We start from the raw sequence: 16314 nt of genomic DNA on the forward strand, positions 1-16314 counted from the left end.
CCTCCACCTCCACTAACTTTTTTTACTCTTCACTCCAAAAATCAAGGCTATTTCCGCCTACTTTCTCATTTTACCACTCCCATACAAAATGAAATGCGTAAGCAGTGACAAAATCTCACTCATCTTATTTTATTTCTCAATCGGTGTCTGGAATTCACATTAAAAGCTTCGATTAAAATTGGATCATGCAGTGCAGGATCAATTTGAAGCTGCCGCTCCAAACAAGATTTTCTTCATATTCAAGGCTCGAACTCGAGATCAGTGGTTAAGGGTGAAACACTCCCATAAATGCACCACAAATCCTGTTGGTCCTACTCATCTTACTTATCCACATACCCACTTAATGTGTTGACACGTGTCCATCTACTTTATTTTTACATTTTTATGTTACTTTTCTTTTTTTCCCACTCTCTCACGTTTATTCTAGGCCCTGCCTCCTTCTCTAGCCACGTGTCCCTTTCACCTCCTATATATTTGCTTCTCCTCCCCTGTGTTCTACGTTTCAATTTTCAAAAGCACCTCTTTCTCTGTAACTACAAACATAAATCATATCATTTTTTGAAGAAAAAGTAATGGTGGAATTGCAATTTCCTGCTGGATTTCGATTCCATCCAACTGATGAAGAGCTTGTGATGCACTATTTATGTCGAAAATGCGCCTCACAGCCGATTGCTGTTCCTATTATAGCTGAAATTGATCTCTACAAGTATAATCCATGGGATCTACCTGGTAATTTTTCATCATTTTATTTTATTCTGCTGTTGTTTTTGTACACAACTTTGATGAGGATTTTTGTTTTTTTTCTTTTCAGATTTGGCTTTGTATGGTGAGAAAGAGTGGTATTTCTTTTCGCCGCGAGATCGGAAGTATCCGAACGGTTCACGGCCGAATCGAGCTGCGGGAAATGGATATTGGAAGGCGACGGGTGCGGATAAGCCGATTGGTCGTCCAAAATCGATGGGAATTAAGAAAGCTTTGGTGTTTTACGCAGGCAAAGCTCCGAAGGGAGAAAAAACAAATTGGATTATGCACGAATATCGACTTGCTCATGTTGATCGATCTGCTCGTAACAAGAACAACAGCTTAAGAGTGAGTAAAATGACCTGAATTCAGTGATTTGAGATTTGATCATTTTTGACTAATCGAATGTTTGCTTCTTTGTTTTTAGCTCGACGATTGGGTTTTATGTCGAATCTACAATAAGAAGGGTACAACTGAGAAGAATCAACTGAATATTCGAAAAATGAATGTTGAAATGTCGCCGGCGGTGAGTGAAGGTGATGTAAAGCCGGAGATTATGCCGTATTCAGTTTCAACAAAGCCGTCTTCGACGTCGTACCACGTTTACAATGACTTCACGTACTTTGATTCATCGGATTCTCTTCCAAAACTTCACACCGATTCCAGCTGCTCGGAGCACGTACCTTCGCCGGAGTTCACATGCGAGAAGGAAGTTCAGAGCGAGCCGAAGGTGAAACTGAATGAGTGGGAAAAAACTGCCCTTGATTTTCCATTTAATTACACAGATGCCACTACTTCTGAGTTGCAGAGTTGTTATGAGATGTCACCGCTACAAGATATATTCATGTATCTGCAAAAGCCGTTTTAAGTGGGGCCCGCCGATTTTCAATTTTTTCGATCGCACGTGCGAATGAGACTGAAGTCGATGACTTGGCACGTGCCGATGATTTGTAGGAATTGAAAAAAAGTAGCATCTTTGGGTTTTCCATTTGCTTTCACATTGGCTATTTTTTTTTGTTTTGGAGAAAAGAAAAAAACAAAACAAATTGGTCGTATATAGTTTTTAGTAGAAGGAAGAAAAATTAGTAGAAAACTAAGTTGTGAAATGATATATTTATTGGATTTATTAGTATACTTGTGGAAGTATTTGATTGATACTCACAAATTATAAGGAATATTTAAACTCTGCGTATATGTATATAATTTAGAGCTGTTCAAAATTAGCCTAATTATAGGCAATCTGCTCAATCCGTTCAGAATTTTAAGGGTTGGGCATTAAGATAATTTGAATTGGTTGAATCTCTATTCATGGTATTAATTAATCTATGTTATATCTTTTAAGATTTATCTATTCATTTATAACTTCTTTTTTAAAATTTTCTTGAGTTGAAATTTAAATTGTGGTTATAAAACTTAGAAAACAATATATTAAAATTATTGAAATTAAGTGGGTCAAAGCTCAGTACGTTTTTAAACCCATTTGAACCCAAAATAAACTTGAACAGGTCAAAAAACCAATCCAATATCTATTTCAATCAATTTTAATATCTCAAATTTTAACTCAACCCGTCCATTTGACATCAGGAGCACGTAGAAATGCTAACTTGTACATAAGCCATTAATGATTGAGAGATTGTACGTAAGCCATTAATGATTGAGAGAAAGGTTGGGGCATGAAAGAAAAAGGCTAGCGAACCTCTATTTGCAGATATCGACCCTTTACTCAATTGGGCAAATCATCTGGAAATCAAGGAAAGCTTACTACTACTAAAATACAATGATTGGAAAATGTTGTAATCTTTTAATATCCAACTAATAATTATTACTTTCTCTATTTCAATTTATTTTCTTTATTTGTTAAAATGTCTTTCAAAATCGTCAATAATTCCAAGATCCCACCTGACATATTTAAGACCCACGATTAGGAGATATTTTGGTACGTTATACATATCTTTAAGAGTACATTACAGCTCGATACCATTGGACCATCTAATTTACAATAATATATATATATATCTTATACATATTGCCATTTTTTAATTTAAGACTTGACAAAATTCGAAAGTCTATCTTACTTTCTAATTAAACTTCATGCTCAATAACAAAGACAAATAAATTGAAACGGAGAGTATATAATTTCATCTCTACCATTGTCGACTGAGAGATTAATTGACAAGTGGTTTAATTTGTTGCAACTTCCATTTCCCTCTTCTATCTCTCAAAACCAATTATGTTAAGATGGTAACTGACAGGACATACCCCCAAAGCTGTTGATTCATCAAGATTCAAATGCACATATTTTGTGTTCAACTGCCAAAATAGCTGTTGAACGAGCAAGATCTGCACTAGTAGTTGCTGCAAATTAGTAATTTTGTCATGTTGATCAAACTAATCCCACTTCACTTGTCAAGCTGAAAATCTAGTTGGACAGAGTAAGGAAGTAAATTTGAAAAGAATGAAGCAAAACTAATAAACTTTATTGTGCCAGGCCTTCTGCACAGCAATCACCTTTGGCATTTGTTGCTACTTTGCATTACAAATACACCACTGGGATTTGAAATAAACAGGATTCGTTTTTCTCTTCATGACTCTATTTGATATTGATATTTCTAAGAACTGCAGAAACTGTACAATTTGGTGCTTAAAAGCTAGGTGTAAGACTTACCTTGTACCATGGGAACCTCTCTCAACTTTTCTGTACTTGCAAATATCTTACTACTTTTTATAGTTACAACACAGGTAGCAGAGCTTTAGATATGAAAAAACTTGGACTTTACCCCAACAGCTCTTGCATTAGGCTGGAGTATGAAGAGATTGTTCTTTACCAGGTTCAGCTCCGACTTTGGGTCCTCAAGTTTGCGTTATTTATGTCTTGCTTCTCTTCACTCACTATCGCTATGAGTCCTACTGGACCAGCTAATCTCAATCTCTAAAGTCCGTGATGAGCCATCCTTGTTGTTGTCCTGGCTGAGGCTGAAAAGGCCACTGTACATGCCTTCACTAACAACCTTATCGATTTGGATTGTTACCCTCCCGATAGTGGTCTGAAACAAAAGTATACACATCAGAAATGCTGAGACTGATATTAAGTAAGAGTGATCTGACTCGCAAGGGGTTTCGAACTTGAGACCTCCAACATGGAAGTCCCAAGCCCAAACCACTGGGACACCCCGAAGGGTGTTCTAACTGGAAGTTTATTGGTCAAAGAATATAAACTTCACACCAGACATTCAGAATATAAAGCTATTTACCTTCCCAAATGTGTTTTTGCTTTTGCACAAGATATGTAACTTTTGTCCCTTGGGTGGTACATCAAAAGCCCATGTGAAGCCTTCTTTCCATTCTGGTGATGTACTATGACTCACAACCTAATCATGAACCATGGATTGTTAATATGAAATGCAGATCACCAAAACAAGAAGCTGTTATATATATAAGGTTCTTTAACACATTCCTAAACCTAAACATTCCTCTTTTGGAAGTTCCTATGAAGTATAATCAAGTAAACTGCAAGTCGAATAAAATTTCAGAATAAAAAAGGAAAGAAAAGAAACCACCCAAAAATATCACAAAAAATGTTCTTAGCATGACTGGATCTTATAATTGTTGCATGAGCTTAATATGATTATCCTGTGTTTCTCGGACTTCTCAAATATGCCGACGCATCCATGTTGGATCCTTAAAAAATATACTACTTTTGGAGGATTCAATACGCACTTGACAATATTTTTAAAGAGTACTAGCAACATAGTGATTATCTATAGAGATCCATGGAACTCAATACTCATCACTGTCTTATGCAAAGAGTTATATAAGATATCATGTAATTAAACATTCAACCACACAAGCAATGTGCATGTAGCACCCCTATCGCATGCCTTAAATACCTTCAAAGTAATGTCTCGACACCCAGAGCTGAGAATCTAAGTAATGTGAGACGACATTCTATTTCTTCCTCACACGAAAAATCATTTTATATTTCTTTTCCTAATTTTGAGATTATATTTATAATAGGAAGTTGATCTTCGATGCTCTACATTTTTTAAAAAGAAATAGTGGAGAGATTATGGTACAAGGATTACATTTGTAAAGGATTCACAATTTGATATTTTTTTAATGGAAAAAAAAAACTAGGGAATTATAATATTTGGATGGGGTAATTATATTCTTTAATATAGTATATTCCAGATACAAATGTTCCAACCACCAGCGACTTCATTGACTTTTAGAATATCTAAGTCTAGGATCACTTGGAATTTAAGCAATTCTAGAGGATCCCTAAACTGTCACTACTCTACCAATTAAATAAAGCCTTCAACCCCCACACCCCACACCCCACCTATATATAGACATGAAACATCAAGACCTAAAAAGAGGAAACAGCACCATCTTTCAAGCTTCATTTGCTCTGTGTATCTTGCTATTTTGCTCCCATTATTTTCCTTCCAATTCTACTCTGATTACACTTCGTTTAAGTCGGGAGTCTATCAAAAACAACCTCTCTACCCACAAAGGTAAAGGTAAGGCCTGCACACATCCTACCATCCCCAAACGCCACTTGTGCGATTACAGTGGGTATGTAGCTGTAATTCACATGTCGGGACATGTCCCATTCCTACATATATGTAATGTATTCTGTAGGGTCTCCATTGACTCACGGTGGATATGTTTATATGTACTTGATATTGTATTTGAGCTACATCTCACGAGACTTAATTCAACTATGTGATAGCTTTGAACCTTTGTACGGGATGTTCATGCTTTATAACTAGTTGAACAGGATTTGCTCTACAAGTGCCAGGCCCGTCGGGTGCTGGTCACTGCCCCTAGTTTGGGTCGTGACAGTGTAATACACATACCCTACTATACTCAGAGTAGCTGTGATGGTACTTAATGCATATACCCCTAGTATAGTTGATGTAGGCTGTGATTGTACAAAATTGTCATTCTCATGATAAGTGAATGATTTCAAAAGTAAAATCAAATTTTAGAATAACAAAAGCCTTTGTGCTTCATCAACAATTATAAAGTGATGGCTCATTACCTTTGTTTGCCGTGATGGACCATTTCCAATAGTCAATTGACAAAAAGCATTAGTTCCTCCCATCACCTGCTTTAAATTGTTTGCACGCTTGATTGTGACTGTCAAACAACCTGGTAAGCAATGCAACAGACTGTCTGCTCTATCATGGAAACTTGGTGGGCAAGTCTTCATTAGCATCTGCAATACTGGAATGGCTTCAGCTGCAACCATTGCTTGTGAGTTTGACACATCCATTGGCATGGTTGACCATGATTGCTTGAGTAAGCATAGTGTAGTCAATACTGAATCCTGTGCAGCCTCACTACCAGACTTCAATGCTGCCACCAGATGAGGGATACAAAGTGTAGCAGCATCAGTAACATGGAGCTTGGGAAAATTAGAAAATATAACATGAATGGTCCGCAGAATCTCCTCACTAGCAGTTGCCTTGTTCCACAATTCCTTATCAAGTGCAGCTGCATTTCAAGGAATTTTAAAGTGTTTTTAGCAAATAAGAGGAAAAGGAAATACTTGTACTACAGTCATGACATGAAGAAGGAACAAAAAAGAGATGAGAACAATAGGCATGCAACAAAGATTTAGGATTTGGTTAGCTTAAGACATTAGATCATGGAAAATTTGAGTTTCGAAATTCATAGATCAGAAAGATTAATAGCTGCATTGGAGCGCTACAAGCAAAATTAGACAACGAAAGAATATGCATCGGGTAACGGTTTGACATCTTGTTACTTAATATGGTTGTTTTATTTTAATTTTTTATAAGTAGGTTTGTTTTATTTAATGGCATTAGGTCTTATGTCTACCAATCTAGTGCACTTATGTTTTTCCTTTTGTCAGCTGTCCAATTCTTTGAAGCACTATCTTTAGTTTACAGATCTAGTTTCTGAAAATGGCTCTGAATCTGTAGCTTTCAATTAAGTGATAGCTTCTAAAATGACTGGAAAGCTATAGCTTTCAATTTATTGTTTCAAGACTTTACCCTACTTTAACTTGTGGGGACATAAAAAGAAAAATAATTGCAGCATAAACTTTCTAAGGGTAAAATATTGGAACAGAGATTTACATCTGAAGACTCCTTTTCTGGGTTTTTAGCAGATTGCATGTAACATTATTTTCGTGTAGGCTTTGGATGGTTCATGTATATTTCCATAAAAGCTCTTCACCAGATGTAGGTGCTTCATCGTCATCGGACTTCCAAAAATAAAAAATAAAAAAAAGTACTCCCTTTGTCCCAATTTATGTGGCACACTTTCCTATTTAGTTTATTCCAAAAAGAATGTCACCTTTAGAAAAAAATGAACTTCAAAATTCTCATTTATTTAGGTGATTTATAGCCATACAAATGTCTAAGGCTAGTCTTACATACAATTTAACTTCAAAAATCTTTTACCCTTAATGAGATGATTATAGCCACACAAATGTCTAAGACTAGTTTTAGATCACAAGTTTCAAAAGTCTTGCTTTCTCTTTAAATTTGTGACGAGTACTCATATGAAGAGAAGTCGAAGGGCCCATATCTCTTAGCCGATGTGGGAGACTCAACAATTGGAGCTAGTCGTAACAAAATTTATGTAGATGAACCTGAGAGAGAATTATTATTAAAACTTGTAATGATCCGTGAAAATTTATATGATCACCTGAAAACTCTTCTTATTACCTTAAAAATGATCACGAGAAATTCGTATAGTTGATTTGAAGTTGTTTCAGATTGAACTATAGTTATTATAACATGATTAATCATCATCAAAAGATTGGAAATAGAGTGGTTTTTTTGCAAAAGATTTATATATTCATAAAAATAATATATTAATTGAAAAATGTAGTGAAGTGGGAGTGATTATTCCTTTGCACGATTATCGAGGGGAATGTTTGTGGATCCCACATTATGACCAAAGAAAATTAAAGATTGTCAGATCTTTTTCCTATGTTTTTTATAATAATAATAAAAGAACATGCGCATTGGCTACAATTATCATTTGGCCAGCTTTTTCTTCATTATATAGAGTAATCAAAAAAAAAAAAAGAAAAAAAGAGGGGGGGGGGGGGGGGGGTACTTAACAAGCAAGTTACCTGTCAAAGATCTGATAAGCTCGTTTGATACATATTCTTGAAGCGTGTGATTTGAGAATAAAAACCTTACGAGCAGAGATGCTTGTACTACAATTTCTGAATTAGGGGCTATAAGCAGTTCTTGAACCATTAAAATTCCACCTGCGTCTGCAACAGCTCTCCTGTTTGTTCTACTGCTCATTACAAAATTTTGCAATGCACAAATTGCCACCATTTGCATTTCTTCTGTTGGTTCATCTTCAAGTAAGCTTATCAGAGCTCGACAGGCTGAGACAGAATCACTCGATCTAGCTAGTCCTTCATGCTGGGAGAGATCACCAAGAGCAAGAGCTGCAAGAAGCCTACCAGATTGCGATCTAGATTGTGGATCCAACAAATATTGTGCCAGAGGAGCAATTGCGTACTTAGATACCTTCAGCTGTCGTACCCTGACATTGTTGAAAAGGGCTTCAAGTAATCTTCCCGATGCTTCTTCACACTGGTGAGATCTTAGCAGATCCAGAAGGGCATCAACTGCGCCTGCTTCAGCCATCAGTTCCGCACATGAAATATCGGCCTTTTCATGAACTATAAGTGCATCTAGTGCAAGAGTAATGGTGGTCTCGACTGTTGAACGCAGCATCTTTACAAGAACCACCAGGGGAACTTTGAAGTAGTAATCAGAGTTAGAGCATAGGACATTGCAGAGAACCATAGCTGCTGACTCCCACAATGCAGGCGGTACAGGGTCGTCTTGAACAATAACCTTTGCAAGCTCAAAAATACCGCCAGCATCAGCAACTGCTTTTGGCCAGCTTAATGAGATATTTTCCAAAGCTTTAATTGCCGTCTGTTGCAAGTTCAAAATACCAATGCCTGCTAGCTGCACAAGAGGCACTACAGCATTTTTTGTAGTTATATCCTGCTTAAAATGCTCTTGTGCAAGGAGGTGAGATAACAATTCGGTTCCAAGTTGCTGGATATCTTGAGATGGTGATTCAAGAAAGGAAATCAGAGGCTCAATTACCTGGCTAGGAGAAAGATTCAGAGTTGAAAGACTTTGTGGCTTCTCTAGAATATTTACAAGAGTCTGCAAAGCACTGTGCTGTCCCCACAGTCCAATATCTGACCGTAGTAAAACCATAAAGAGAGGTTCTACAATTTTTGCAGCAGATGTGCTTTTCGAAATAGCACTACTATTTGTCAATATGCGGAAGAGTTCTGCAATAGTGGAGCATAGGGAACTGGATGCAGTTGGGAGCAGCTCAAGGCAATTTTCTATTATGCCTGCTTTGACCATATCCATCTTGCGGGGAGTTCGGTCTTTACCCAACTTAATAAGTGCACAAATACTCGCGTCGCTGAGCCGGTGGTTTGAGCTACAAATCAGATGAACCAGAAGATCAACAAGATCATAAGCTGATGCAAGCTCCACCAGCTGCTCATCATCCAACAAGCTCTCAAAAGCACAAACTGCTGATTCCACAGCCCGTTCTGCATCAGATTGCATTAGCATTACTAGGGGATCTACAAATTCAGAAGCAATCGGCAATGCTCTGATTTTTGGATCACCAAAAAGTACAAAGCATAGCTCAGCAGCATCACTTTTCAGTTCCAATGGAGAAGCTGAAGAAAGAATCTTATGTAGACTCTTAAGGGGATTCCTTTCTAGATCAGCCATCAGTGATGCTTTTGAATCACTTTCTGATGTCAACTTAACCAAGGCGCTAAGAGCAACTTTCTTTTCACTTTCTAATGCAGCATCAAGCATGTCAACTAATGGCTGAATGGCTTGAATTGATGTTTCAGAATCTCGGATGTTCTCAGCATCAAAAAGTTCATTTAAAGCCCTAGCAGCACTCAGCCTTGCATTTCTTGACCCCAAATGAAGAACAGCAATCAGTTGTATCGTGCAACTAACTGCTGCTTCATACTGGAGAAGATCAGAATTGCTGAAGAGTATTCTCAGTAGCTCAGAAATAGTTGCCTCAGTCAAGTCTTGAGGACTCAAAGATAGGTACTTCGTTAGAGCCTCCAGCGCCCCCGCTTCAGCCATGATTAATTTGTTTGCATCGTTACCATCTGCAATTTGTATCAAGAGACACACAGCCAATGGAGGTGCACCTGGTCTATCAGGCAGTGGTTTTAACAGATCTACCAGTAGAGGGATAGTCTTGCGCGCAGTTGAACCAACTCTCACATCATCAATTTCAAAAAGATATTCCAGGGCAACCTGATCAGGGTTTCTTACCAATAAAAATTCTTCAGAGAGAGAAACAAGATTCGGCATATCGATTTCAATGTGACCAATCAAGCTCACTAAACCAGCAATTGCACCTGAATTCGCAATAGTAAGATTTATTCCCTTGTCCCTCTGACGAACAAGACTAGCTATTGCCTGAGCAGCAAAAAATCGATCAATCATTTCATCAGATTTCAGAAGATGTGCAAGCAAGGGTATAAAACGCATGGATGTTGGAGAGGATACTATATTGGCATCTTGGAATAAAATAGCCAAAAGCAAAGCACTGATCCACATGCCCTCTGCATCTTCAAACTCTGCCTGCCATAACAAATTTTTCTTCAGTTCACTTGACCAGATAAAAACTTCAAAAAGAGCATGTGAACCTTCATCACTTCTGATGATTGGACTCAACAAAGGTGACAATGAATCAGTTACTTGCTTATCAAACTTTTCTTTAATTTGTTAATTATTTTTTCATTAATTTCATCTCAGTTGCCAAAGTTGAGAGGGTAAAGTTGCATATTCAGGTACTCAGAAAAAATTCCATTTAGCAACTCAAGTGGTTTCTATCAAGAGCTAGCACATGGCAAGACAAAGAGAAATCAGTATAACAGAAGATGAGACATGACACTTCAAATGCATTAGTTTTTATCATGATCCAAAAACATGAAGTGAGACATAAATGTTGGCCCTAATCCAGAAGTATGTAATTGATACAGATGATACCTCACAGCCTTGCGAATTCGTTATTATGGGTAGTTCCTACAAAGGATCAGACTAATGACGTATACAATACTCGGATTCTCGATGTAGATGCTACATAGTTGGTTAAGTCAGGTAAATGAAACATTCAACAGTTTTAAATAGTTTTACAATAGCGGCCATCAGTTGCACAATCAACAACATACCCAGTGTATTCCACAAGTGGGGTCTAGGGAAGGTAGTGTGTACGCACTACGCAGTCTTACCCCTACCTTGTGAAGGTAGAGAGGCTGTTTCCGACAAACTCTCGGCTCCATCAGGTATTCAATCAGTCTACATTAAACCGCACAAAGAATAATAACCTGAACCAAGGTCCAAAAACCAAAAGTACTGAATAAAATTAGCCAATCAACACTTATATGGTTCCAAGTTGAAATCAAATTTGGTTCTTAAAGAAGAGGCCTGCAGCACAAAGACAAAGTGAGAATTATACAATGTCTACCTGTAGATTGTAAGTGTGTCTTGCAAGCTTGTCAGCAAGAGCCTCAAGTCCCCCCGCTTCCTGAACAGTGGACTTGCTATTTATATGAAATGATGAAATTATTGATAGCAGCCAAAGGGCAACAGTACCACCCAAGACCATTGCTGGATCTGGAACCTCAAACTCATTTCCTTCCCCAAATGGAGTTCTTTCTGTGAAACCCCTAGGGGTTCTGACTTCAATTTCTAGAGAAGAACAGTTAGAGTTTTTCTTCATCATATCAACTAATGCATATATAAGAGGTTTCAAGTACCCAGATGCATAAAGTGCATCCATTGACTGAACTTTGTGTTCCTTGGCAGCACAAATAACCAATGCTGTCCCACCAACACTTACTTCTAGGCTGCTAGAGTTCATTATTCTATCAGCCAATGCACCTATTGACCTGGATCTTGACACTAACAGGTCACCTAGCACAACTGGTTGATCTCCACAGAGCCTGGATAGAATTTCTATTGCTTTATCTTGTACCACTGGAGATCCCTCACATAGGCAATGTATAAGAGGCTCTAAACTAGATGGAACTTCAACAAGGGTAGACCAGGGGTTGTATGTCGAATGTGTGCCTTGCTTTGCCCTAGCAAGAAGTGCAATAACATCTAAGGCGTCTGCAGCATCAGTTCCATCTGCACTCATTGCTTTTAAGGATTCTGCAATAGCGAGAACAGCAAATCGACACTGAGCAGTTCCCGTCAGTACATCTCCCACAGGAAAATGCCTCAATACTTGATGAAAGCCACGTGATGCATTTTTCTTACCTTCTAATGATCCTTCTCCTAGAACTCGGGTAAAAGCTGAAACAACATCTTCAGCCAGTGCTTCCGCAGCTATCTCTGGATCAGACAACAGATTGGCTAAAGCAGCCATTGCAGTCTCTGCAGAATCAATAGATGCAGTTTTAGCCAACTTAATCAGTGGTCTTACGTCTCCTTCAGCAATATAAAGCATCTTATTTGTAGATTTTTCTTTTGTTGGACGGGACAAAGCACCCAAGGCTCGAGCTGACTGTGTTGCAACAACTGGAGTTTTGCTAGTCAAAAGCTTCTTGAAAGGATTAACCACTTCATCCACTGCGAGACTGTCACAAATATCATGCCGACTGCTGAATAGGTCTGCCAAGACAGAGGCAGCATATTCTTGAGTCTTTTCATTTGAGGAATTCAGAGCTAGGACAAGTGATTTTAGCCCTTCGTTAGCAGCAGCCCCTTTATGTACAAGGTCACTCTGAGATGCCATGGTAAGCACATGACCTAACACCTTAATTACATGGGCCTTTGAGCTTGGTGAATCTCCCTTCAGCAACAGTAGCAATTGATTTATAGTAGCCGAGTCAGCAGTAGTGATTAGTTTTGTTAGGGATCTAGCTGATGCTTCTTGTCCCTTTGGTCCACCATTTTTTAGAAGCCACAAGAACGAGTGTATAGCTCCAGCACTTTCAACACAGGCACGAATGTCTTCACTATGGCAGCACAGGTTATACATAACATGTGCTGCATCTTCCTTAGCCTTCTGAGACCCCGTTTCTAGTAACTGAACAAGTGGTGGAATCCCACCAGCAGCAGTGATTGCCCACTTGCTGTCATCAACTTGGTCAGTTAGGATTGCAAACATCTCAACAGCATACTCTTGATGTTGTTCACTGGATAACCCCAGCAGTGATATCAGTAACTGAATTCCTTCTCTCTTTCCAATTGCATCCCAGATACTCACTCCATCACAACATAACTGTATTAAAGAGAGTATCAGATACTCTTGTGCATCACCACTGGCCATTGTTATAAGGCCAGTAAGAACCTTCTTAGATTCTGATTGGTGGACGAGAGTTGACAGATGAGCATTGCCATAAAGACTTGCCATTGCCTCAAGGAGACGTTCCTGGACCAACTTATTATCCCGCGGCTTTAGAAGCATTATTAGAATATTCTCAACCTTTGTTGCGTCAAAACGTTCTTCTGCATTGAGCTCAAAGATCATAAGAGCATAAGCAAGTGCTCCAATTATATCAGCAACAGGAGCAGCTAATCTTGGGGACTGAGAAAGTTCACCAAGATACAGCACGAGGGCACACATTCCACCGCATATATTGGATAAAGCTTGTATCGCATGCCACTGCAGAAGCTCTCCTCCTTCGCCTTGCATACATTCTTTGGATGGAGCTACGACAGCCTCTATGAGAATTGGCACACCTTGTGAGTCAGCAACAGCTTTCTTTGCTTTGGTTGATTTGAGAGAAAGAACCTCTAGAGCCTCAGCTGCACTGGCACGAACACACACATCATTTTTCTGATGTAAGAGGCCTAGAAGAGCTTTGATTGCTCCAGAATCAATTATTTTGGGAATGCTGTCACTGAGTGCCAACATTACTTGGGCCAACAGCGAAGCTGCATTTGATTGAGCTGCAGCATTATCAGAAGAAAGAAGTCCTAAAATAATGTCAACTCCACCACCCTCAAGTGTTGCCTTCCAATATCCATCTTTATCACCACAGAGATTTCTCAAGGCCCCAGTCACAAATCCTTCTACTGTTTTATCCTGCTTCTGCTTTGGGTTAAGTTGCTCCCACAAAGTTGGTACTACACCCTCAGTAACAAATATTTTAGTGCCAATAGGATCATCTGAAAGGCCACTAGATGACACTTGAAAAATTGCTTCTGCAGCTGCCTTCCTTGCTTCAGTGGAATCCGACTTCAAAACTGAAAGTAGAGGTGGAATACATCCACCTAGAAGAACCTTCAACCTTAAGTCTTTATCTTTACATAACATAGATAAGGTTGCAGCAACATTTACTTTTGCCAAAGGAGTGCCATTTCTGAGAATGAATATGAATAATGGCATTGCTTGGCCATGTGAACAAATAAGACCTCGTGCTTCCTTTCTTGCTTTGGCTATGCCGAGCAAGCGTGCTGTAGTAAGTTCTTTTTCATGTGGGGAAGATTTATTTGCATGCAGCTGCTCAATAAGTTGAGCAACCGTTGACATTGTCTTTTCTTGATCATCCATTTCAGCAGTTCCATTGGCCTCACTGGAAGTAAATAACATCTTTTATTGTCAATATAAATCATAGTATGCCTCATAAATTGAAGAAACACGTAAGGGATAAAGTTAAAGCAAGCAATGTGGAAATGATTTCTGTCTTAAAACAATTAATAAAAGGTAACAACTAAGTGATTGTATATGCCCAATAAACCCTGGTCCTCCAAGTGTTCTGTGTATGGAAAAAATAAAAGATAGATGAATCAGCAAAGCTCAGCCACCAGGAAGTAAACTTCTCTACTTAACTTCAAGCAAAAATATAAAAGAATTGTTCTGGAACAAATTCTCTGATTAGTTAATGTGTTGGTACACATTTTAAACCAACCCAAGTAGCACATTTACATATCTTACATGCACATGAAAGGGGGTAACAGACCTGTTCTTCTGAGAAGAGAATAAAACCTTCCCGACCCTCAATTCAGGGGAAGCAGATTTTGACATTGGCAACAACGCTCCACTTTGAAACTCTTCTTGCTTCCTACAGAATATGACTACCTTACATTAGTGTAGCATTCAGGTTTGCTTGATCAATGAAACCACAACCATAAATCAAAGGGAAAAATCATTGAAGAAACGGACAATGTGGATAAATTTGCTCCCTGATATGCTTCACTTGGACAAAAAATTCCATTTTAGACCAAACCCACTTCACAAACTTAATCTACAAGAAAAGGGGTATTTACCGTGGCCGAAAAATTTCCCCCAATGCTGCCAAATTCAGCTCCTCTGTTGCTCTCCTAGGTTAAACTTTAACAATTTACAAGCTGGAAAACCCCCATTTTTCACATAGCTGGACAAAATTTGAACCAATTGTAAAATTCGCCAAACAATTCTGCATAAACCCCCAAAAAATAATCAAAATCAGACCCAGATCTCCATTAATAACCTATACATGCAGGTGAGTGAGACTCTTATACATACATTACATTATTATATACACAAACCACATGCATATAATTTGGAGAATAACCAAATTGAAAAAAATAAATATGAATTAATAAAAACCATTTAAAAACTGTAAAAACAACAAATATACAGAGATCAAATCAGAAGGAAACATTGCAGAATCTCAAACAATGAATGTCTGTATACATTACCCACGATACGTCAAAGTAATAACAATATTTTATTCATTTGAAAACTAATTTACAGAAAAATAAATAATAAATTAAAATAAGTTCCAAAAAATTGTACCTTTTGGGTGAAATTTTAACAGTTTCTGCAGAAGAAGAACATCATCATCATCATCATCAATGGAGGGAGACAAGCAGGAGTAGAGAGAGAAAGAGAACAAGAGAGAGAGACTGAAGTCTAATTTGACTCTTTCTTTGCTTCATTTCTCCTGAAATGTTTTGACACTTTGGTTTTTTTTTTCAAGCACACTAGTATGGGTTAATTAAAAAAATATTTTCATTGTCCCATTTTATGTGGCAATGTTTTTTTTTTTTGTTTATCTCAAAAGAATGTGATCTTATTATAATTAGAAATAATTTTATTTTAAAACTCCTCTTTTACCCTACTGAAATGATTTGATTTACGACTATACAAATATCTTAGTATGGTTTTTTTTTTCAAGCACACTAGTATTAATTAAAAAAATATTTTTATTGTCCCATTTTACGTGGCAACCTTTACTTTTTTGTTTATCTCAAAAGAATGTGATCTTATTATAATTAGAAATAATTTTATTTTAAAACTCCTCTTTTACCCTACTGAAATGATTTGATTTACGACTATACAAATATCTGAGATTCTTTAAAACTTCAAAGTTTCAAAAAAATTCATTTTTTTTTAAATATTGTGTTAAGTTAAACGGTGTAACAGAAAATGAGACAGAAGATATAACAAGTTTAATTTTACTAACTTATGTGAATATAGTAGGACATTCATGATTTGTTGTATTTTTAAACTTTAGAAGAAAAAAATAGGTTCATGTTCAAAAAGCTAGTAATAAATATT

General features: G+C 37.6%; 2 protein-coding genes across 4 annotated transcripts; one reads left to right on the forward strand and one right to left on the reverse strand.

Annotated features, from left to right (window-relative positions):
* Positions 1 to 507: 507 nt before the first annotated feature.
* Positions 508 to 1839, forward strand: LOC102585728 (NAC domain-containing protein 2-like). The gene is made up of 3 exons (XM_006351082.2): positions 508 to 729; positions 812 to 1089; positions 1169 to 1839. Exons 1-3 carry the CDS (start codon positions 573 to 575, stop codon positions 1607 to 1609), a joined length of 876 nt encoding a protein of 291 aa, XP_006351144.1. The 5' UTR covers positions 508 to 572; the 3' UTR covers positions 1610 to 1839.
* Positions 1840 to 3179: 1340 nt separating this feature from the next.
* On the reverse strand, positions 3180 to 15702 carry LOC102586059 (uncharacterized). 3 transcript variants are annotated; one of them, XM_015310361.1, is made up of 8 exons: positions 15550 to 15702; positions 15039 to 15145; positions 14732 to 14833; positions 11284 to 14344; positions 7856 to 10397; positions 5786 to 6240; positions 3993 to 4109; positions 3180 to 3785 (listed from the first exon to the last, which is right to left on the reverse strand). In XM_015310361.1, exons 3-8 carry the CDS (start codon positions 14794 to 14796, stop codon positions 3624 to 3626), a joined length of 6402 nt encoding a protein of 2133 aa, XP_015165847.1. In that variant the 5' UTR covers positions 14797 to 14833; positions 15039 to 15145; positions 15550 to 15702; the 3' UTR covers positions 3180 to 3623. The 3 variants fall into 3 exon arrangements, with proteins under 3 accessions (XP_015165847.1, XP_006351145.1, XP_015165848.1); XM_006351083.2 differs by having other exon boundaries at positions 15039 to 15187; XM_015310362.1 differs by lacking the exon at positions 15039 to 15145.
* Between the last annotated feature and the right edge of the window lie 612 nt (positions 15703 to 16314).

The sequence above is a fragment of the Solanum tuberosum genome, unplaced genomic scaffold, assembly GCF_000226075.1.
Source record: "Solanum tuberosum cultivar DM 1-3 516 R44 unplaced genomic scaffold, SolTub_3.0 scf00133, whole genome shotgun sequence".
Taxonomy (NCBI): Eukaryota; Viridiplantae; Streptophyta; class Magnoliopsida; order Solanales; family Solanaceae; genus Solanum; species Solanum tuberosum.

What these genes read in the sequence shown, in the direction of transcription:
- LOC102585728 (XM_006351082.2), top strand. Translation starts at nt 573, where the DNA reads ATGGTGGAATTGCAATTTCCTGCTGGATTTCGATTCCATCCAACTGAT. An exon ending in TAATCCATGGGATCTACCTG is followed by an intron (nt 730 to 811) that starts GTAATTTTTCAT and finishes TTTTCTTTTCAG; the next exon opens with ATTTGGCTTTGTATGGTGAG. An exon ending in ACAAGAACAACAGCTTAAGA is followed by an intron (nt 1,090 to 1,168) that starts GTGAGTAAAATG and finishes CTTTGTTTTTAG; the next exon opens with CTCGACGATTGGGTTTTATG.
- LOC102586059 (XM_015310362.1), bottom strand. Translation starts at nt 14,796, where the DNA reads ATGTCAAAATCTGCTTCCCCTGAATTGAGGGTCGGGAAGGTTTTATTC. An exon ending in GACACACTTACAATCTACAG is followed by an intron (nt 10,398 to 11,283) that starts GTAGACATTGTA and finishes TTGTTATGGCAG; the next exon opens with GCAGAGTTTGAAGATGCAGA. An exon ending in GCTTATCAGATCTTTGACAG is followed by an intron (nt 6,241 to 7,855) that starts GTAACTTGCTTG and finishes CTTGAAATGCAG; the next exon opens with CTGCACTTGATAAGGAATTG.